Raw genomic sequence first — 23,492 nt, forward strand, 5'->3', positions numbered from 1 at the left:
TGGTTAATTTTATTCCTAAGTATTTTATTCTTTTTGATGCTACTGTAAACAGGATTATTTTTCAAAGAGCTTTTAGCCAAGTTTATGGTTAAACTTTTATGTGAAATTCCAGCAGTTAGAAATAGCAGTGGGTGAGAATGACAGAAGAGTATTTTAATGGTCAGAGAACTGTAAAAATGTCCTAGGTCTCCTCAAGAGGTAGTGAACTTCCTGTAATTAAATATGTCAATCTTGGGACTTCCCTGGTGGTCCAGTGGTTAAGACTTCACCTTCCAATTCAGGGGTTGTGGGTTCGATCCCTAGTCAGGGAGCCAAGATCCCACATGCCTCACGGCCAAAAAAACAAAACATGAAACAGAAGCACTATTTTAACAAATTCAATAAAGACTTTAAAAATAGTCCACCTCAAAAAGAAAAGAAAAATCTTAAAAAAAAATAAGATGTCAGTCTTGGCTAGGTGGTCACCAAGGGAGAAGGAATTCAGACACAGAGTGAAACGCAAGGTATGGGGAAAGGAAGATGTGTGAGGCAAAACAGGATGTATTTCAGGGTCTCTTCTAACCCTAAGATAACATACTAAACTACAGAGTGATTAGGAAATAGGAAATGAAGGAGCTTCCATAGAAGTTGTATAGAAACAGTCAATTTAAATTGTAGTCAATGCAAATAATTAGGCCTAAACTTAAGATAGTACAAAGAATTTCTGTAGAAATGATGAAGGATGAGGTAGAAGTAATAAGAATGAGGAGAAGGATAACTGATGGTCCTGGTGGAATCCAAAATAGAGGCAAGAAAAATTTTTTTCTATCAAAGGTCATAAAATCATTTAAGATACGCAGAAGATCTACATAAACAAACAATACATAAATTCTTCCTTCTCTCCTTCCTTCTTATCCATCTCACTATCTATTATCTGTCTATTTTTTTTTATCTATCTACCCATCTATCTGGTATCATCTATCTACCATCTATTTATCATCTATTTATCTTTCTTTCCATTCAGCTTTCAGAGGAGGAGCATCGTTTGAATGGCTTTTGCCTCTCTAACTGTGTGAAAGTTAAACAGATAGACTTATATATGGATGCAGAAAGAAAAATTCTAAAATTCACCAAGGGAGAGAGACTGAAAGTAGAGAGAATGGAAAACAGACATAAAGGAAATAGGAAGAAAGAAGCATGTGAACAGATACAGATTATATTTTATAAAAAGTTATCTATGTATATGTATACATGAAAAATATAAAAGACAAGAAGACGATGCAACAAACATCAATAGAGATAAGTTTTTAGATATTATTCAGTACTTTCTATATTTTCCCAATTCTCTACAATGAATTTATATACTTTTTATAATCATCAAGATAAATCAAGTTTTAAGTGGTGAGAGAGGAGTGTGTCTTACTAGCTTTACATTAATGTGTTACTACTAGAAGGGTAGACAGAGTCTTGTGTGTCTGTAATAGAGAAAACAAGTCCTTGATATTTGACAAAGTGCTGAAAAAGTTAAAACATACATGTATTTAAAAAATTCTGACCCTTATAAATACCCTAGTAGATTTTTTTTAAAACAGGTACATGTTTTAAATTTTTATTAATTTTTACCTAAAAATTGGAAGGATAGGCTTTTTGGAAATCATCTGTTTTCCTCATTTTTCATGGTTAAAAACCTTGTAAACAGTTTTCTGGATGTGTCATAAATTATCAACTTAATTCCAAGGGCCCAACTTTTTAATAGTAGGATTGCAGAAATATGACAGGCTGCTAGAAATGTTTTAGATTAGAGGACCTTCTTCAAAGCTTCTCACATTTTACACAAATTTGGGTTCCTTCACATAGTGGTTCTGTCTCTGGGTTACTGCAGAGTTCCTTGGGAAAGCCCTTGACTGCATCAATTACGGGGCCTACTTTGTTGAAATTACCCAGAGGTCAGCTTGGCATTTGTTCTGCTTAAGTTGAGACCGTTTTGTGGAACAGCCAGGTCAATGTAAGGATAGATTGGGTACTGCAGTTTCAAGAGTCCAGACCAGAGGGTCTTGGGAGGATTTCTTTGGTTCATTCTATTCTGAGAATCCTTGGGTGGCTGAATGCAGCCTAGACTCACTAGTGAAGTCTGGATTCATTTTTGGGCAACTACAGAAGATTCCACAGATATTTCTTAGATTGTTTTTTGGAGTGGAATTGATTGCATCTGAAGAACTGAAATTTATTCATTCATCCATTTACTTAACATCTACCATGGGCTAGTGAAATTGCAGGTACAAACGTTGTAGAGTCTCTCTGTTCCTAAGAAAAACATGCCCTAATGGGAAAAGAAGTATGTAATTTATGATTGAGATATACCAGGGATGTTATGGCAGGACAGGAGGAAGAATGATTTAAACGAATAGTTTCCTGGGCATCCTCCTAATCCAGATCACTCTATCCTCCCTCAGGATTATCTTGGGTGCTTTGGGGACAGTAGAGAAATTGTGTTTTGGGAGCTGCCTGGAATGATCTATCCACAAGGTGGTGAGGTCTTTCCACTTTTAGGGAAGATGCCAGGCCTTCACTGCACCCTGATGGCTCCATGTAACAATATTGCCACCCACTGGTGATAAAGAGTCTCTCTGGGCCTTGACCCGGGCCCTGAGCCAGGATGGTGCCAGTTCTGCTGGACAGAATTAAAAGCCAGTTTGGAACACTCTGGCCATGTAGGAACAAGTTTAAGGTCACTGATACAGTTGGCTGCCATTGAAAGCAAATTAGTGTCATGTGACTCATCATATACATCATATGATACACAGCATGCACACATGCAGGCAATATAGAAAAACAGTAAGAGCCCAGCCTCCAGAGTTTGAAGCCTAGCACTGCCAATTTCCTGAGAGCTGTGTGATCTTGGGCAAGTTACTTAACCTCTCTGTTCTCATTCCCCTCTTGTCAAATGGGTAAGAATAGTATTTACCTCACAGGGTTGTGCTGAGAGCTAAATGAGTTCATCCACATAAAGTACAATGCCTGGCACAAAGTATTCAAGGTATGTCAACAATAATATATTACCACCATTACTACTCTGACATAGATAGGAACCTCTGTCTTCTTTCCCCTTAAAGAGACCCTTTGCCTTGCTCAACAGGCTGTAGCGATTTGGTGAGCTGAAACATTTTGCTATTTCTCGCGTTTTCTCTTACAGTCCCTCCGGGTGTACTGGCTGAGGCTTTAAGAGTGTTTTATAAAGTGCCAGTCACATGGGAGGAGGAAAAGGAGTTTCTTTCTAACATTTTAAAGAGAAAAATAGCTCCAAGCTTTCTGCATGTGCCAGCTGAGGACAAATACTCAAAGCAACCTTCATGCCCTGAGGGTGGAAAAGAAGGGATTTCATTCTCTGGGGAGGAAGTCTTGCAACAATATGATCTCAAGGGTAAGTATCTGGCCACAATCAGACCTTTCTTCATAACCAAACTTGTGATGCAACACATGCTGTATTTCTTTGAATCTCAGCATCACTGTGTTCCTCGGGGTGACTCTTCTGACCGGTGAATGCCATTCCATGGCTCGCATCTCTGCTGGACATGGGGTGGGGGATAGTGCTGGGAAATGGAATTTGCTGTTCTAAGAAACATGTCTGTGTTAAACTTCAGTGATGATGCCTCCCTAGAGTGCATTTTCATAAAATGAACTTTCATTTTAATGCTACTAATTCTTAAAAAGAACTCAGTCTTCAATGCATAGGACCTTTAGTATGTGTGCAATAAATGGACTGATTGATGTAGTATTCATGTTCAATAGCTTTCTCACCCATTGGAGTTTTGTGGAAATCTCCTTGATGCTAAAAATATTGTGTCAAGAAGTTCTTTGGTAAGTAGGCAAGTATAAATCTTAAATGATTTTACGAAGGACTATGCTAGCCTAGCCAGTCTTTGGAAATTAAAAAGTAAGACAAGTGTTATTTTGAACACTGTTCCTTTGATCTTCCTTACTTTCTGCTTAATCAAATGTATGACACCACCCACCTCTTTCACTTTTAAGAAATGGGAAGTGTTCGTGTCAGGAATTTGCCATTTTAACTGGGGACTCTGGAAGGAGAGGAATAGGTGAAGAAGCGGGGTTTGTTTAGTTAGCAGAATAGTAGACTTAGTTGGACATGACAGCTGTTGGAAAAGCTGGAAGAGAGTTTGTTTTCTGTAGATCCAGAGGGAAGAACTAGTGTTGGTGGGTAGAAATGAGAATAATTAAGATTTTTAACAACTAGAGCTGTTCAGAACTAGAAGGGATTATATTGTGAGCTGTGTACTCCTCATCACTACTCATCTCTAAGCAGGTTTTGACCAAGCATATCTTGGGATGCTCTTGAGGAGATATCTGTATTGAGTAGAAGGTTGACCTCTAAGGTTCCTTCTGTGATTAATATTCTATGTGTCTTTCTCATATTTGTGTAGAACCAAATAATGAATCACCTAATGTTGATGAACAATGACTGTTGTGCTGAAAAGGATTTGGAGAAGTGGGTTTTCCTTGAGTCCTTTAAAAGGTATCCTTCCTAGTGGCCCTCCACTGTGGCCACTTGTAAAACTGCCCCAAGTGCCTTGATCACCTAAAAATAGTTTAAGAAAACAAATGCAATTTGGGTGGCTTGTCCAAGTGTCAGAGATTGAACCAATCTATCTCTCTGTAGTCCTTTAGATTTGCATCTCTCCTTTTGTAGTCATCCTGTCAGCTGGGCTTCCATGGCTGTCTTCATTGTCTTGACTGTGTTTTCTCCCTCTTCATGACTGTCTCATGGGTTCCTTAAGGTAATTGAAATGGAATCCCTTCTTACTATATTGAAGTTGTTGCTTTATAAAAGGTACAGAATAAAACCCAACCTGGTGAATAATCACCCTTCATATGACCCCACTAGAATTTTGGCAGTATGGCTTTGCTTTTTTTGCAGAAAAAAAAAATCTTGAACATTAGATAAGGAGAAGTTAGAGTAGTGTTGGATACATTGTAGATACTTGATAAATATGTTTATTGATTTAATTAGCATATTCTTTTCCAACTGGCAAATTGTAGAGTACATATACGAAATGAAGTCTCATTCTTTCCAATCCTTGGGAACAGAATTAGGAAAAGTGATAGAAGAAGGAGTCTTCTGTTCCTTTAAATAATTTCATAAGGCATATCACTAGCATTTCAAGTAGAGTTGAAGTAAATGACTAGCTTCCCTCGACTCTCATAGATTATGGATATATGGTTAAGTAAGGCTGATTTAAACTGTATCATCAGAGCTGTGAGTATGTAATATTGTGAGGTCTAAAACAGTGACAACACAGCAAAGGAAACCATAAACAAAATGAGAAGACAACCTACGGAATGGGAGAACATATTTGCGAACAGTGCAACTGACGAGGGCTTAATTTCCAAAATATACAAACAGCTCACACAACTCAACAACAAAAAAACAAACAACCCAACCAAAAAGTGGGCTGAAGACCTAAATAGACATTTCTCTGAAGAAGACATACAGATGGCCAATAGGCACATGAAAAGATGCTCAATATCGCTAATTATTAGAGAAATGCAAATCAAAACTACAATGAAGTATCACCTCACACTGATCAGAATGGCCATCATTAAAAAGTCTACAAATAACAATTGTGGGAGAGGGTGTGGAGAAAAGGAAAACCTCCTACACTGTTGGTGGGAATGTAAATTGGTGGAGCCACTATGGAAAACAGTATGGAGGTTCCTCAGAAAACTAAACATAGAATTACCATAGGATCCAACAATCCCACTCCTGGGCATATATCTGGACAAAACTATAATTCAAAAAGATACATGCACCCCTATGTTCACAGCAGCACTCTTCACAATAGCCAAGACATGGAAACAACCTAAATGTCCATGGACAGATGAATGGATAAAGATACCATTTGCAGCAACACAGATGCAACTAGAGATTATCATACTAAGTGAAGTAAGTCAGAAAGAGAAAGACAAATACCATATGATATTACTTATATGTGGAATCTAAAATATGACACAAATGAACTTACCTACAAAACAGAAACAGACTCACAGACATAGAGAACACACTTGTGGTTGCCAAGGGGAGTGGAGGAGAGGGGCAGGGATGGACTGGGAGTTTGGGGTTAGTGATGCAACCTATTACATATAGAATGGATAACAACAAGGTCCTACTGTATAGCACAGGGAACTATATTCAATATCCTGAGATAAACCATAATGGAAAAGAATATAAAAAAGAATGTATATGTATGTATAACTGAGTCTCTTTGCTGTACAGCAGAAATGAACACAACATTGTAAATCAACTATACTGCAATTTAAAAAATGCAAAGAAAACAGGTGACAACAGAAATGACTTCTCAATTAAATCTGAATCTCATAAAGAACTTTATTTTTGAACAACAGAAATATTAGCCAAGTGTATTACTATGAACCACCCTGGGTTCAGTTCTCTATTTTGTAAAATAAGGGTGACTACATCCCTGGGTCTCAACACTGGCTAAACATTAGAACCATCTGGGGAGATAAAAAACAAAAACCAAAAAAAAAAACAACCCGATACCTAAGTGCTAACCCCAGATATTTTGATTTAATTGATCCGTCATTTCATATGTTATTTCATTTTGGATTACAAAAATTATGAAGATACAGATAAGAAGAAAATATATACTTAAAGATAATCACTATTAAGATGTTGGTATGTTGTATACACTTGATTTATAGGCTTGTTTCCCACCCATCCTGGAGCCCTCATTCCTCCACCTGCCTGTGGAGGCCAGTTCCTAAGGAGCAAGCATAATGGTTAAAAGGTGCAAAAAGCTGTGAGGTCAGGAGGCATAGAACAGGAGGGAGAGAGTTCTGGAAGGTGCTGTAGCTTGGGGTGGGTAGCGCCCTAGGACAGTGGACTCCTGCCTGTGGCTGAAGCTTGGGGGCAGTGGCTGCTGGTGGGGCAGGATTCATTGACCAAGGTGGCAACGCAAATCTCAAATCTCCCACACTGCGATCTTCTGTGGATGAGAATACAATCATAAAACTTGAAGAAAATGACTGAAATTTTCTGAGATCTAATGTGAGTTTGGCTAACACTAAGGCCATTTTGCTACTCATTTATTAAGTGAATCTCCGTTTCTCCTCCCACTCCAAATTCCCCTCCCACAATAAAGGACCAGATGAAGGGTAATATTAAAAGGATCTAATGACTGGCTTGACAGGTCCCCCATCAGACTGGAGGCAGGCCTAACAGCTGGAGCAGGGTTGATAACTTTTTAGCTGCTGGACTGTGGGCTGTGTATGTTCCTGGGGAATGGCTGGAATAATCTCTATTGATCTGAGGATACAGAGGTATTTTAATATTGTAACAACCAGTGACTAATAGTTCTTAGCATGGTGCTGGAGTTACATTTTACAAAAAAAAGATCATGCTGTACATATAATTTTGATTGTTGCTCTTTTTCAAACACTTAATATTGGATCACAAATATTTTCCTATGCCATAGGTAAGATTTGAAAATGTTGTTTACAAAATGTGGCATAAAATCCCATTGACTGGAATTAGCACAACTGATTTAATCATTCTCTTACTATTGAACATTTAAATTGCTTCTCTTTTGGGAGGAATTATTAATTCTGTAGCTATTCCAAATAATGCTATAACATTCTTGCATATATGCGTTTCTGTGCATCTTTATTTCCTTTGGACACATTCCTAGAAATGAACTTGGGAATCAATAGATTTGACTCTTTGTCAAATTGCCCTCCAGAAAGGTTGACCCAATACACCCTTCCCAAGCAGGGCTTGAGAGCATACATTTACCTCATTCTTAATGACACTGTGATTTATTGTTTTTTAAAAAATAATGTTGATGTGAAAGAAGGAAAAGAGTATATCATTTCCAATGGTCATTTCTTTTATTATTCCTAAGAGAGAAGTTTTTTCACATGTTTATGGCCATTTCATGAATTACTTGTTGGTATCCTTTACATATTATTTCAAGGCATTTGTCGTTATCTAATTGATTTGAAAGAGCTCTATATACATTAAGGACACCAACTCTTCATCTGCTATCTATGCTGCAGTTATTTTTTCCTGTTTGCCACTTAAGTTCTCAGTTTGTCTTGTTGGTTTTTGAAAAATAAACCAACAAAATCTATGGATATTGCACTTATGATTCATTGCCCGTGAAACCTTATACTTATGTGTTGACATTTAGCTGTAATTAATACGGAAATTTTAAACTTTATATTTGCATGCCACAATTACTTTTCTTCCCCCAAATCTTGTATAATTCTCCTCTCTTCACTAATTTGTAAGGGCAACCTTATCATATAGTACTAACTCAATAACACCTTGGAGGAGGCTCCTCCTACAGCCCATTCACTGGAACTGTGGCTTGGAAAGCATGGATCCCAGAACTAACTTCTCTGCAGCGGTATACGCATGAATGTGGGAATGTGGCCAAAGTGCATCTCAATCACATTCTCGAAGAGTCTTGTGGTCTGTCTATAGTCAACGTTCTTAGCTTTTTTGTGTTTCCTGCACAGTTTTGAATTCTAGAATTTTTGGTAGCATATTTGAAGGAATTAAACTCAGAACAATCCTAAAGTTAGCAAAAAGTTCAATACAACCATTTTGACGGCACAACAATGTCTCCCAGTAGCTATGAAAGCATCCACTGTTCCAGGGGGTCTCTGTCACTGTCTGAATAACAATCATAATTATGGTCAACAATATGCCACGCTTATTATGCACCAGGTACTGTGCTAAACCTTTTCTAGAAATCAACTCATTTAATTCTCACCTTATGAGAATTATTCCCACTGTATGGATGGGGCAACTGAGGCATAGGGCAGGAAAGCGACTTACTCAAAGTCACACAGTTAGTAAGCAGTGAAATTCAGATAAGGCTGCAGGCTGTCAGGCCTCAGCTTCAACTCTCTTGACCAATGTGCACTACTGTCTATCGCTGCCCATTCACTCAGGTGGCGAAGCCCTCATATATTCCAGTGAACCTGTGACCTTTCTTGGTGCTGGACAGTATTCCACATTCCATTCTCTCTTACTCACAGCAGCCTATATCCTACACTCCACAAGCTGTGCAGCTCATTATTCTGCTGGAGAGACATCATTGTGCTAGAGTTTATACTCACTTGTAGAAAAAATAAAATCTACACATTAACTGAAAATTGGGAATGCATCTATGAGAAGCTGTTTGTACACCAAGGAGAGAATTAAAGTTAGTGGTAATAGCATAAGGATTCTAATATGAGGTTGAGCGAATTCTTTTAAAATATTAAGATAAATGTCAAATAACCAAGGAACAAATGGTTCTCATACTGAAGCACAGAAAGAGAATGAAATTTTTCTAATTTATTTTCTAAGGCTAGCATAAACTGCCAAAGACATGTGCATACAGGCACCTATAGATGGACCCAATTTGTAAACTCAGTTTTAAGTTTTAAATTAAATTCTGCGAGAGCAGATTAAGTTGGATGTTGAAAGAATAATACACCATGACTGAACAGAGTTTATTCTAGAATACAGATGTTTTGATTTTCCCGTGTCTATTAATAAAATATATCACATCAGTAGAACAAAGGGGAAATATATGATTATACGAATAAAGAATAGAAAGGCATTTAATAAAATTTGATATCTGTTCCTTAAAAAAGCTTAACAACTAGGAATAAAAGATTTCATTATCAATATGATTAACTACATTTGTTTCTAATCAATTTCAAACACCACACCTAATAGTGAAAAAATAGGGAAAGAAAGAAGACAAATTTTATCTAATGCAGTAATATATGAAGCAAAAAGAAATGAGATAATAATCATAAAGAGCAAAATTATCAAAGTTTAATCAAAGCTAACTTTTACTCATGTTCTTTGCACTGTCCTAACAGTTTCCTTTGAATTAACCTATTTATTTATTCCAACAATTTTATGAAGTAGGTAGTATCTTTACCCTATTTACAGATGAGGGGATTGAAGCACAGAGAGCTTTAATAATTTCCCCTAAGTTGTACAGCTATTAAATGGCAGAGCAGGATCTTAAACCAGTGCATCTGGTTTCATCCTGTGCACCAGGATGGCACAAGAGAATTAACCAGAGAACCATTAGGATTAATAAGTTAGCCAGATTTAAAAATAAATATGAAACTAAATAGTTCTTCTATATTAAATAATATGAGGAAAACTAACTCCTCCTTACATTGAAAATAACGCACTAAAATGAAAATATAAAATACCCAGTAATAAATATTCAGAATCTAAATAAGGAACTAAGAAAAGAGTTGGATTCATGAAGATACATGCCATGTTTCCAGATAGGAGAACTAAATAGTATAACTAATTTTAATTATTATACAGATTCATTTTTAAGTTTAATGTCATTTCAGTGAAAGTTCCAAAAGTTTTTTTGGGGGGCGGGCTCAGAAAAATGATACTGACTTTCATTTGTAAAAATAAATGGATAAATTTATGCTTTGAAGAAGAAAAAAAGAATATACTTAAGTATTTGCTTATCTATACATAGAATCTCTTTGTAAGGACATATAAGAAACTGCTTACATTGTTTTGCTTCCAGGAGGGGATTTGGATGGCTGGAGGGGTTGGTGCGAAGGGAGATTTTTCACTGTACATTGTTTTATACCTTGAAATTGTGTGAATGTATTACTACACCAAAAGCAAAAACAAACAAAAAGAGGAAAACAAAAAAAAAAATTGAAAAAAAAACAAAATAAATTGAAAAAAGTGTCAAAGGAGGATTTCTCTATCAAATCGTAAAACATTATGAAACTATAATAATTTTAAAAGTAAGATTGTGCTTCAAGACTAGATCGATTCCTAGAACAGCATAGAAAGTCTAGAAACCTGCCTGGCACCAGCATGGAAAGTGGAAGCTAACAGGTAGGCTGGCTTTTAAGCAATGGGATGAGTTATATCTAGAAGGCAAGTCTTAGACTGAGAGGATAGAACTCCAGAAAAAGAGGAAAGGGAAAGTAGAAGTACTCCAAGACCTGTGAGCTTTTCTGGGAATTATTTTCTTTCTGATGTGGTTTTCTTGCTAGGCAAATTCTGCCCCTTCCAATTTCCAAACAAAAAGTAGTGCTATCAAAAACAGACACCTAGATCAATGGAAAAGAATATAGAGCCCAGATGGGACTTCCCTGGTGGCGCAGTGGTTAAGAATCCACCTGCCAATGCAGGGGACACGGGTTCGAGCCCTGGTCCGGGAAGATCCCACATGCCGCGAAGCAACTAAGCCCATGAACCACAACTACTGAGCCTGTGTTCTAGAGCCCGTGAGCCACAACTACTGAGCCCGCATGCCACAACTACTGAAGCCCGCACACCTAGAGCCCATACTCCGCAACAAGAGAAGCCACGGCAATGAGAAGCCTGTGCACAGCAACCAAGAGTAGCCCCCGGTCACTGCAACTAGAGAAAGCCTGCATGCAGCCAAAAAAAGAAGAATATAGAGCTCAGAAATAAACCCAGACACTTATGGTCAATTAATCTATGACAAAGGAGGCAAGAATATACAATGGAGAAAAGACAGTCTCTTCAGTAAGTGGTGCTGGGAAAACTGGACAGCTACATGTAAAAGAATGAAATCAGAACATTCTCTAACACCATATACAAAACTAAACTCAAAATGGATTAAAGACCTAAATGTGAGACCGGATACTATAAAACTCCTAGAGGAAAACATAGGCAGAACACCCTTTGACATAAATCACAGCAATATTTTTTTGGATCTGTCTCTTAAAGTAAAGGAAATAAAAGCAAAAATAAACAAATGGGACCTAATTAAACTCCAAAGCTTTGCACAGCAAAGGAAACCATCGACAAAGACAATCTACTGAATGGGACAAAATATTTGCAAATGATATGACTGATAAAGGATTAATATCCAACATATATAAATAGTTCACATAACTCAACTTTAAAAAAAAAACTGATTAAAAACTGGGCAGAAGGGACTTCCTTGGTGGCGCACCGGTTAAGAATCCGCCTGCCAATGCAGGGGACACGGGTTCGAGCCCTGGTCCGGGAAGATTCCGCATACTGCGGAGCAACTAAGCCCATGTGCCACAACTACTGAAGCCCAAGTGCCTAGAGCCTGTGCTCTGCAATGAGAGAAGCCACTGCAATGAGAAGCACGTGTACCGCAATGAAGAGTAGCCCCCGCTCACTACAACTAGAGAAAGGCCACACGCAGCAACAAAGACCCAGCGCAGCCAAAAAAAAAAAAAAAAAGAGCAGAAGAACTGAATAGACATTTTTCCAAAAAGGAAATGCAGATGGCCAACAGGTACATGAAAAGATACTCAAGGTTTCTAGGCTTTTGGGGCCAGGACTAGGGAGGTATGCCATGCCAGAATGTTTTTACAGGGCAACTTTGGCCTGTACTGGTCCATCTCTGGTCCTCACCATCATCCTGCTTTGCTTCTTCGGCCAATTCTGCCAGGGCCACTTTGGCCCGTACTAATGTATTCTCTGTCCTAAATATGAATGTACACCCAATTACCGACATGCTGTTGGAATTAGAAACACAGTCACTGAACAATAAGCAGAAAAGAAGAAGGAATGATAATAAAGAGGACAATCACCATTCTCCCCAGTCCAAAAGGAGTAAGAGAAACCCTGTTTTTCAGGAGTCTCAGGATGCAACGAAACACAATAAGGAAGGAACCACTAAGAGGAACCAAAGTGTGTGCATGTTCAAGCAATGATAATGACAGGAGCAGCAGTGTTAATTCCCCAGAAACAGAATTGTATCAGAAAGCAGCTTAAACCAGATCATTGCTGAACTCAACAAGAGTACCCCTCAGTCCTTATATGAGGAGAATGCGGTATGCCAAGGTCCTTATTCCCACATCAACCAGATCATAAGGGAGGCACACTTCAACAGCCTATAGCAGCAAGGACAATCTCCAACATGATGAACTAGGAGCTCCTTATTCCAGCCTAAAATCTGTTTATAAAAGCAATTGTACATACACACACAAAAGAAAAGATTCTCAACATCGCTAATCATCAGGGAATGCAAGTCAAAACCACAATGAGACATCACCTCACACCTGCCAGAATGGCCATTGTCAAAAAGAACACAAGTAACAAATGTTGTCAAGGATGTAGAGAAAAGGAAACCCATCTACACTGTTGGTGGGAATGTAAATTGGTGCAGCCACTGTGGAAAACAGTATGGAGGTTTCTCAAAAAACTAAAAACAGGGTTACCATACGACCGAGCAATTCCACTCCTGGGTTTATATCCGAATATAACAAAAACACTAATTCAAAAAGCATTATTTACAATTGCCAAGATACAGAAGCAACCTAAGTGTCTGTCAACAGATGAATGATAAAGAAGATGTGGTGTATATATACAATGGAATACTACTCAGCCATAAAAAGGAATGAAATGTTGACATTTGCAGCAACATGGATGAGTTGGAGGGCCTTATGCTAAGTGAAATAAGTCAGACAGAGAAAGACTGTATATCACTTATATGTGGAATCTAAAAAAGACAACAAACTAGTGAATACAACAAAAAAGAAGCAGACTCACAGATATAGAGAACAAACTAGTGATTAACAGTGGGTGGTGGTAGGGAGGAAGGGGGCAGTAGGAGGTACAAACTATTGTATATAAGATAGGCTCAAGGATATACTGTACCCATGGGGAATATAGACAATATTTTGTAATAACTGTAAATGGAAATTAACCTTTAAAAATTATATAAAAAATTAAAAAATAAAATTTAAAAAAGGAGTGCTATGCTATGAATTCATTACCGGGGGGGGGGGGCGGTAACTTGAGGGTTGGATGTTCTCTTCACCAGGGAAGACCGGTTGTCCATATGACCTTAGGTAAGTCATCTATAAGAATCACTAGCACTTGCTAAGTGGTTACCCTGGGCCAGGCATGGTTCCAAGTGCTTTGTATGTATTATGTCATTGAATCTTTCTAACAATCCTCTGAAGACTGTTATAACCACCTTTATAACAAACCCATAACACCCTCTCGCAGTCACTGAGTGATTACTATGGGCCAGCAGTGGTTGCAGGTACTTTGCATGTATTCGTTAATTCAATCTTTATAAAGAATCCTTTGTAATAGCACCATCTTAATTTACAAGGTAGGAAAGTGAGGTATAGAGATGTTAAACAGCTGGGTCACACAGTAAGTGTCACCAGCATAGCCCACTAACAATTCATGGAAAAATAGAATCTGGGTATTAAAATACAGTCTAACCTTTTTTCTTGTTCCTTTGTGATTAGTCTGGTTTCACTTGCTCACAGGGAGCCGCGAGCAGAGGCCTCGTACTGGTACTTGGCTCTTCAGACCACAGTTCCTCCTCGGGTGAAGCGCCCGTGCGAGACGCCTCAGCTCTGGGGGTGGGCAGAAGCGCTGCTGCACACACCACCTCAATTCAAGATGGCCGCCGGCCGCGGGCAGAGACGCTGCTCCGGGCCTGCGCCCTGGAGCCTGAGCGGTACGGCTGTGCCCGCCCTGGGAGAGCTCCGCCCCCTCCGCTGAGGAGATCCTATAAAGCAGCCCCGCCCACAGCCTGTAGGGACAGCGGGTCCTCTAGAGAGTGAGCTCGTGTTTCTCCATTCTTTGAGCAAAGAAGAAAACTCGCCTTTACTTCTGAACCAAACTCAGGCTCATTCTGTTGGCTCCAATGACACCAGCAGAAGGACCCTTGCTGGGGCCTGACTGGAAAGGGTCGGTAAAAAGAGTGGCAGCACTGGGACTTGAATTGTTTGGTGTGACTCCAGTGGCCATTACAGTCCAGTACACTGTACCACTGCTAACCCCTCTGTTTCAGCGTTCACATGTAAAAAGTGAGGGAGCTGGATTACACATTCGCTGAGTTCCTTTCAATTCTACAAGTTACTACTATTCTAAGACAAAACACTTCCAGGATCTGGACCGGCTTCTGCAGTGACCACCTGAAAGCAGACAGCTGCGAGCCCATCCCCAGACCTCTGCGGTGGTCATGCTGAGTCAGCTGACTTGAATAGCACTAAGTAAGAAGGATAAAAATGTCATTTCAGATGAATTTCAGGTGTTCCTCTCATGATTCTTAAAAGTAAGGTGTTTTTGTTGTTGTTGTTGTTTTTTGAACACCAAACTGTGTTCTGATTTACTGTTGTGAGTTAGAGAACAGAGGAATGATCTTGGGGTCACCCAGGATCAAAGCTTAGGATGTCAAGGTTAAAATAATTCTCTTTCCTCTTTATCAATTGCTATTTATTTGTGACCTTGATTACAGGGTCGGGGCCCTCTGAAATGTCTCTTGGAGAAATGTTAACCCGTTGCTGCACAGAACAAATAGGTTGAGTAGGAAAATGATAAAGAACCTGGCTTCAGAAGCTTCTGGGGTGGAAGCCAAGACCTGACCTTACAAATTCCCAATTCCCATCACATCAGTTCCACAGGTCAAATTCCAGTGAATTCTACCCTTTTAGCCACCTCCTCCTCCTCCTAGGATTCTGGTGTCTTTCTTTGCTCTAAAGGCAGGTTGCTATAAGACTGGATCCACTCCTACCATGGAAGAGGTCGGCCTGTCACTAAGCTGAGCCTACTGGGCAGAACTCATTGCAAATGGAAGCTCAGCCCTGGGGAGACTTGAGCAAACCTAGCTGCCATCACCTTTATTTTCTTTTGTGCTAGGAGTCCTGAAGGAAGGGATTGATGAGGTGGGTTATAAGAATCCAAAAAGTATAACTTCATGGTGAACAAGAGTGTGAGGAAGGCTTGGGGGTCAGAAACCAGAGTTAAAAATGGGAGCTTTGCCTTTGTCCTGTGTGGCCTTGGATAAGTCATGTAACCTCAGATGGACTAGAAATGGAATCTATCTCACAGGCTGTGTTGAGGATCCAGTGAGATGATAGGAGTGAAAGTTTTGCACAGTGTCTGGTTTAATAAATGGGAGCTGCTTAATAAACCAGAGTTATCGCTCTTCTTCTGATTATTACTACTGGTTAATATTCTTGGCCTGATCTCTGTCTCCATTTGGAAGCTACTCCCCATCCCCGCATGGAGGTTGAGTTGCTAGGGTTTATCTTGGCAACCGAGAAGCTGGGAACAGGCTGGGGCTAAGAGACTCTGAAGAACAGAGCCCTTTGCTAGTTAAGAGAATACAACACTTCCTATACTGAATTCTTTTTTGTATTGCTTGAATATTTTGAAGAAGGTGATGCTAATTTTACATTTAGAAAGAAACCCCAGTACTTAAAAAACTCTGTAAGAACCAGTTGATATCTAATAGTGCAACACCTGTAACATCAAATTACCATCTAAAAGAATTTAAACCATATTGTGATAACCTGAGATGGACACATCGCCCATGTGGTGTTCTGGCTGGGAATGCATAATCTAAATCTAGCTGTGAGGGAGCGTCAGACAAACCCATAAAGAGGAACTTGGTATTAAAAAAAGAGAGAGACTATAAGTTCAAAAATGTCAATGTCATAAAAGACAGAGAAAGTCTAAAGAAATGTTCCAGGTTAAAGGAGACTAAAGAGGCCTGATAACTAAATGTAGTACCTAATCCTAGACTGGATCCTGTACTGGGGGTAAAATGCTATAAAAGACATTATTGGATCAATAGACAAAATTGGAATGCAGGCAGATGAGATAAAAGTACATACACATGTATACACACACACACAAACACAAATAAGCATATACATACATACATATAGAGAAAGAGGCAGAGAGACAGATAGAGAAACAGAGAGATACAAAGAGATGTAGAGATGGACACAGAGAAAGAGCTAACAATAAAGCAAATGGGGTAAAATGTTAACAGGTGAATCTGGGTAAAAGACAGTGTTCTTTATACTGATCTTACAATGTTTCCTTAAGTTTGAAATTATTTTCAAACAAAAAGTTAAAAAAGCATTAGAATGCTATTAAATGTTATATGTGTATATTTTTTAAATTCTGAGGATACTTTTAGGAATGGAAATAGTTCCCATGTAGATTGGAACATTGTCCCTTCACTTCTTCCCCCAATGGACCCAATAAAACAAGAGTGGCCTCATCAATAAGCAACTGACATTTTAAAATTTTACATTGAGAAAACAAAGTTAGGGCCCTTATTAAGCACACGGACCTATTTATTAGGCTTACAAGTGTGCTAAACATGACTCCTGGGTGGATGTGGTCTTTCTGCAACACGGTGTCCAGCCCATACCCATCTTTTACACCAACCTTGGGCCTCAGTGCATCTAGACCCTTACCTCCTCACCTTGTCCTATATTTGCGGATGGGTGAGAGGTTTGTTTTTCTACTTGTTTGGGAATAAAAATAGCTACAAGTTTAGTGGTTCTTCCTTTAGGCTCCATTAAAATATCCTTGATTCCAAATGGTTGCCTCAAAGGGAAAATCTATGGATATCAGTTCATCAACACAGTTGTTTAATAATTACTGAAGAAATATGGAGTTAATGAATAGAGATGGTAGGAAAAGCTCAGTGTGGTGACCCAGCTGACTTCCAGACAAGGGGCTAAGCTGAGGATTTGCCTTCTGAAGTTGATCTAGCCAAGTTGTGGGACATAACATCAGGGTTGATTCAGGAGATCTGGCTCACCAGGTGGGCCTTCATTCCCTCTGAGTACCACTCCCAGATTCTCCTTCTTGCGAAGCATAGTCAGGGAAGAGGCCCCATTCCCGAGTACACTGTAGTTGTCCTATGGTGGAGAATGCTGACAACGACACCACCCCCCTCAACCCCAATCCACTGAATCACTTTCGGTTTCATGGTTCTCTAAGCCAGTGAATGGTAATTGGATAAGATCAGTCAGGGGCTTCCCTCTAGCTAGGTCCAGAAGAGGGGCTGGGAGTGGATTGATGTGTCACAACCTTTCTCAGGAGCTGGCTGATGGAAGGGAAGGTCCTGTGTGCTGGAAAGAGGACAAAGAAGGAGGCAGAGGAGGGGGAGGGGCAGGCTTCCAGGCAACGGGTTTGCCCGGGTTAGGTCTTGAGTGGGCAAGAAAATTGCAAAAAGAATTCTTCTCCTGTTACTTCTTCCCTCTGTTCCTCTTTCTTGGCCAAGAGAGGGAGAAGGCTGAGCACTTTCCCACAGGCAGCAGATAATCTGCTTCTGAACCTCTGGAATGGTCACCTGCCAGCTAATCTTCCTGTATCTGGACCAACCAATCTGAAAATCAATCACAGAATTCTCAGTGTTCCTGGGTTTCATCCCATTCAAGGTCTGTGCCCCAAATCAACTGAGCCCAAGTCATCCCCTCTCTTTCCTGTCTCCTTTGCCTGCCTTTTCTCTACTTTCTTCCCAAACCCCTTTGAAAATTTGCTTATTCTTCCTTTGGAGGCATTCTTCCTTTGTCACATCAGAATTTTAACTTTTGCTTTTTCAGCAAAGTGCATATCTGTGCACTCTAAATTCTTTTTGTTTGGTGTTCTCAGTTTGGATGAAAAGTTGGAAATTAAAACCAGCACATATGCATGTGGGAGTTTTAAAAATCCACAATACAAGGGATAACAGCTTGATTGTAAAAATATATGCTTCATTAATTTAAATTTTTGTTAATGGCTTATTTCTTCATTAAAATGTATAGTTGATCAAGGAAGAGTATTGCAGTAGAAAAAAGATGGGTTTTGAAGTCAGACAGGTTTAGGCTTGAACCTCAGTTTTGCCATTTTATCTTATGCCCTTTCCATCCCACCCCCCAAATGCCAACCTTTCTTCTGACTTAAATGAGAATAGATTTTACCAAAAACCCAGCCATGAGACTGTATACCTCTGAGAAGGAACTTGAGATCTGACCTTTTTTCATGCCAAGTAGCAGGCTGAATGGTGGCCTTGAAGGTATATCCATGTCCTAGTCCCTGGGACCTGTGACTAGGACCTCATATGGCAAAAGAGTGCATGTCACCTCACATGTTGAAAGACTGAGTTAAGGATTTTGAGAGTAGAAGCTTATCCTGGCGTATCTGGGTGGGCCCTAAATGCAAGCACATGTACTGTTATAAGAGAGAGGCAGAGGGAGTTCTCAGACACACATGCAGAGGAAAAGGCCATGTGAAGATGGAGGCGGATTGGGGTGATGAAGCCACGGCAGTCAGAAGCTGGAGGAGACAAGGAAGGACTCTTCCCTAGAGCCTTCGGAAGGAGCACACGCCCTGCTGACATTTTGATTTCATACTGCTGGCTTCCAGAGCTGTGAGAGATTGCATTTCTCTTGTCTGAAGCCACTCAGTTTATGGTAATTTGTTAGAGCAGCCCTAGGACACGATGCTCTGTATAAATCTGGGCTGGAGGGCCGAGCCCCTCCTCGCATTCTCACAACAGCTCTACCAGAGAAAAACCTGTAAGGGTGGGCCACACCCCCCAGAGGTGCCTGCAGACACACCGCTCAGCTTCCTCAAACCCTTCTTACAGAGCTGGGGCAGGGCTGGGCTGGGTGAGGCCCTTGGGACCTCCCTTGTCGTTTCTATTTTCTCTCTGAGGCCTGGGTTCCTCCTCATGCAGGGATCTTTGGTTACATAACTGAAGTCTCAACTTCAGTAGGAACCTCTGTGTTCTGTAGTAAATGATTTTACTACAGGTCCTTTTCTGCGTGTGGGCTTTGAGAGGGAAGACAGCCAGGGAGAACACGTGGGACCAGAGAGATGTTGCCGTGGTGAAAGTAAGAAGCACAAAGCCGGAGTGGAGAGCTCTGAAGACCCAGGCTTCCTCCCTCACAGCTTCACAGGGCAAGCCAGAGACACAGCCGAATCCTCTTGGCCAGGAAGATAACACAATCTTTAAGCCTCCTAGCAACCCTGTGAATGTATAATATTATCCACATTTCACAGATGAGAAGATCAACCAGTCTGTCCAAGTCCGTGCAACTGGGATGAGGACTGAGACTGGACTAGAGCAAATGTCCATCTGTCCCCAAGCCCCTGGCATGGGGTTGTCTTATTACCTCTGCTAAAGAGAAAAATAGAAAAATGCAATTGGAGGGACTCAGACTTACCAAATCCACCTGGTTTTGGTTTGAGCCAAACTGAAGGTCATTATTCATCATAGTTTCCAAGTGCACATTGCTGACCATTCTCTGGGCAACCATAAGCCAGAGCTGCCTGAGCCCTACCTCCACCTCAAAGTAGCTGTTAAGACCAGAGATTGCCTTTGGAAAGGAACTTCTTAGTCTGCTGTCTGGATAGCGAACCCTGGGTCTCAGTCCCCTCTGTTACTCATTAGCTGTGTGTTATGATCATAAACTGGCCCCCATTTTAACCTCTCAGTGCTTCACTTTTCCCATCTGAGATCTTAGGGGGATGGATGGAATGAGCGGTTCTCAATCTTTGCTGTACATTAGAACTTCCTGGGGAGCTTTGTCTGGCCATGCCCCTCACCAAATAAACTGGAATATCCAGTGGTGGAATCCAGGCATCAGGATTTTCAAAAACTGCCTAGGTGATTTTTATATGTGGCCAAGTTTTTCTTTTCAATGTTACATTTCAGGTAGATCTGTAATCTCACCGTGATGAAAGGAGAAAGCCAAGTCTTTAATAATTCTAATTAAAAAATAATAAAAAAGCTTACGGACAGCAATGCAACATTTCCTTCCCCCCCACCCCATGATGAATTAACAGCTGGTAGAGGATGCAATGGCTCAGAATCAAAAATAAAAATCAAGCCAACTTCGGGAACAATCCACCGTCAATGACTTTCCATACATAATTCAAACAAGTCAAATGCCAACCCGTTGTGGAGAACACCATGGACTTCCTTGGTTTTTGATAGTGTTTTTCTTTTGAAGGCAAAATAAAATAGGACACAAAGTCATACCTAAATGCTGATGTCTACATTCCATAAAGGCGATGCCGTCGCAGCGGTCTTACAAGACTTCTAAGATCTTTCCAGATGTAATGTCTTTCGTCAACATCTGCATGTAAAGCTAGTGGACACTAGAGCTTTGATTCCCCGGATATTAGGAATTCAAGGAAAATCCTCTACTAAAGCCCTACCCATACTCAACTTTTCAGGAGAAAGTCACTTCACCATGGTTTTGCCCAACAATATGGTATTTAGAATCTATGCAATCGTCTAAACCTATTATGGCCTTTCATGCTTTTAAGAAGGTGGAAGGGTTAATGTGATAATAGAACTATTCAGGTATCATTTAGTTAACTGTTGTTCTAGGGGTTGCTCTAAATGGTACTCTGGAGTTCTAAAGAAAATAATTAATGTAGTATAGTCAACTGGCCTTAACTAAACCCTCATTTGTTCTGAGGACTGCTAAATTCAAGCTAGAGATAGAGAGATGAATAGTCTTTCACATTTGAGGAACTCACAGTCGAGGGTGGTAATAATTATAACAGCAACGATAATAACAAAAGCAGCCACAGTTTGAAAGTAGTTAATGCATATCAGGCAATGTGACAGGTGCTTTTTGTACATTATTTTAGATTCTCACAACAACCTTGCTAGGTTAGCATTGTTTCCTTTATTTTACTGCTGAGGCAATTAAGGCCCAGAGAGGTCAGGTAACTTGCTAAGATCACACAGCTAAGAGGTAGTTATTCTGCCATTCTAACCTACGTCGCCCATGCTATTTCTACCATACCACAGCACCTCTGGAGAGAAATGATTGAAAAATAGAGATGGAGGTGTCAGGGAGAGGGTTAACTTACAAGGGGAAGAATCAGGTCTAGGGTGGAGAAATAGCTGTGAATTGCTCACATGAAAGGTGTTTTAAGAAAATAAATATTATAAATTAATATTTTAACAATGTTTTGGGCTCAATCCTGTTAGGAGACACAACACTGGAACAGATGGTTTCATTACGAGGGGCTAGTGCTCTGCAGTCAGTTCTAGCTCCCTCAAATTAGTCTTAAAAAATAAACCCATTGTGTTTCTCTTTGAATTGCACAGCTCAGAAATGTCATTTTTTAGCCAGTATGAGGTCTTTGGATCTAAGCATATTTTCACTTTTGCTGATTGCCGTCAGTGATACAAACTGTACAAAGGATATGGTGGGCACAACTGTAACAATCATTTTCTCTATGGTGTTCCTAGCCCAATGCTGTGTAAACTGGCACATCCTGAAGATACACACACACACACACACACACACACACACACACACACAGTAGTTACTCAGAAATCTAAATGTAAGTCTGTAACCTGACAAAGCACTGAACTAATTCACCCATGAAACCAGATGTAGCTTGAAGGGTAGGTAGTAAACACACTATGGCCTAGAGCAGGAAAAGGGAAAAGGAAAGAAGCAATGATTTTTCTTAATGAGGCTTTCACAGACCACCATTTTCACGGTGTAGCTAAAACAGGTAAATGACCAAAGGATCTTAGGATTCTGAGGAATACTCAGAGGGTATTGAAAGTGGTTTAGATATCAGATATGTTTTTAAAAAATCTCCTAAAATATTACTTACATTTAAAGAATGGAAATTTTCTGTACTTACAGAGAAAAGATGCATAATTACACATAGGTATATATATAATATACATATATATGCACACACGCACACACTTCATATGCAAAATGTACAGGCACAGACTGAATGGCTGAATACATGTTTTTTATAAGGATGGATCAATTTCACAGCAATCGTTTTGTGTGGAAAATTACTTCCACACTGGGAATTATGAGTAAGAAAGATATATCCTTTCACTGCAAATAATAACATAGTGATAAGTCATTACACAACCTCGGATGAGATAATATATCAACTACAGCATAAATCTGGGCAACATATATTCCTGAAGGGAATCGAGATATTTATGAAACTATAGCAATGAGATATTGGGTTTATGTTACTTATTATAATGTATGTATTTTAAAGATTTGAACAAAAAGCTAATGAGAATAAAGATGATACTATCTGAAATAGCTGGTGTGCTTGAAACCCAATTTTTAAAATTTGTAGGTAGGAGCACTTTAGCAAGACTAATAGACCATAAGCTTATTTTTCCCTTCTAAATGCTTATCAAATGAGAAGTGAACATTTAGAACAGGTTTGTTTCCTATGTGAAATCCTCTTCCCACATCACACCCACACACCCACACCCACACACAGACACACACACACATTACTCTCTCTCCCTGTACAAGTGCAAATCCCTACCGTTGGACTAAAGATGCAAAGAACCAAGGGTGAGTTAAAGCAGCGTTTTTACCTTTTTGCTGATCAAACACAGATGGAGTGCTGAAATCCATGGTTGCCTGTCTCATCATTTACCACCAGAATGGCAAAAAGCATCCAGGTCTCTAGAGAGGAGAAAACACCATCTTACACATTACAGTCAACACAACAGTCAGTTACAGCATCCCGTGCCAAGACCTCTGTTTGAGAATTAAGTGTGCATTAGAGCTGCCGGTCTTTGTCAAGGCAAATGATGGAAATAGGTAAATGTTATTCCTGTAATACCTGACAGGAAAAAGAGTTACTTCCTATGGTCTCACTCATCAGCTATACCCACGTGTAAATATTATACACACTCTAT

The 23,492-nt window shown here is 39.7% G+C and overlaps 1 protein-coding gene across 1 annotated transcript in view; it reads right to left on the reverse strand.

The window, feature by feature from the left end:
• Positions 1-23,261, reverse strand: part of ANKRD55 (ankyrin repeat domain 55) — a 102,222-nt gene extending 78,961 nt beyond the window's left edge. Inside the window, exon 1 of the mRNA XM_019930032.3 lies at positions 23,166-23,261. Within this exon, the coding sequence (XP_019785591.1) occupies positions 23,166-23,223 (58 nt within the window). The 5' untranslated portion in view covers positions 23,224-23,261. The remainder of the gene's footprint in view (positions 1-23,165) is intronic.
• Between the last annotated feature and the right edge of the window lie 231 nt (positions 23,262-23,492).

Source organism: Tursiops truncatus, chromosome 3 (assembly GCF_011762595.2).
Source record: "Tursiops truncatus isolate mTurTru1 chromosome 3, mTurTru1.mat.Y, whole genome shotgun sequence".
NCBI classification, from domain to species: domain Eukaryota; kingdom Metazoa; phylum Chordata; class Mammalia; order Artiodactyla; family Delphinidae; genus Tursiops; species Tursiops truncatus.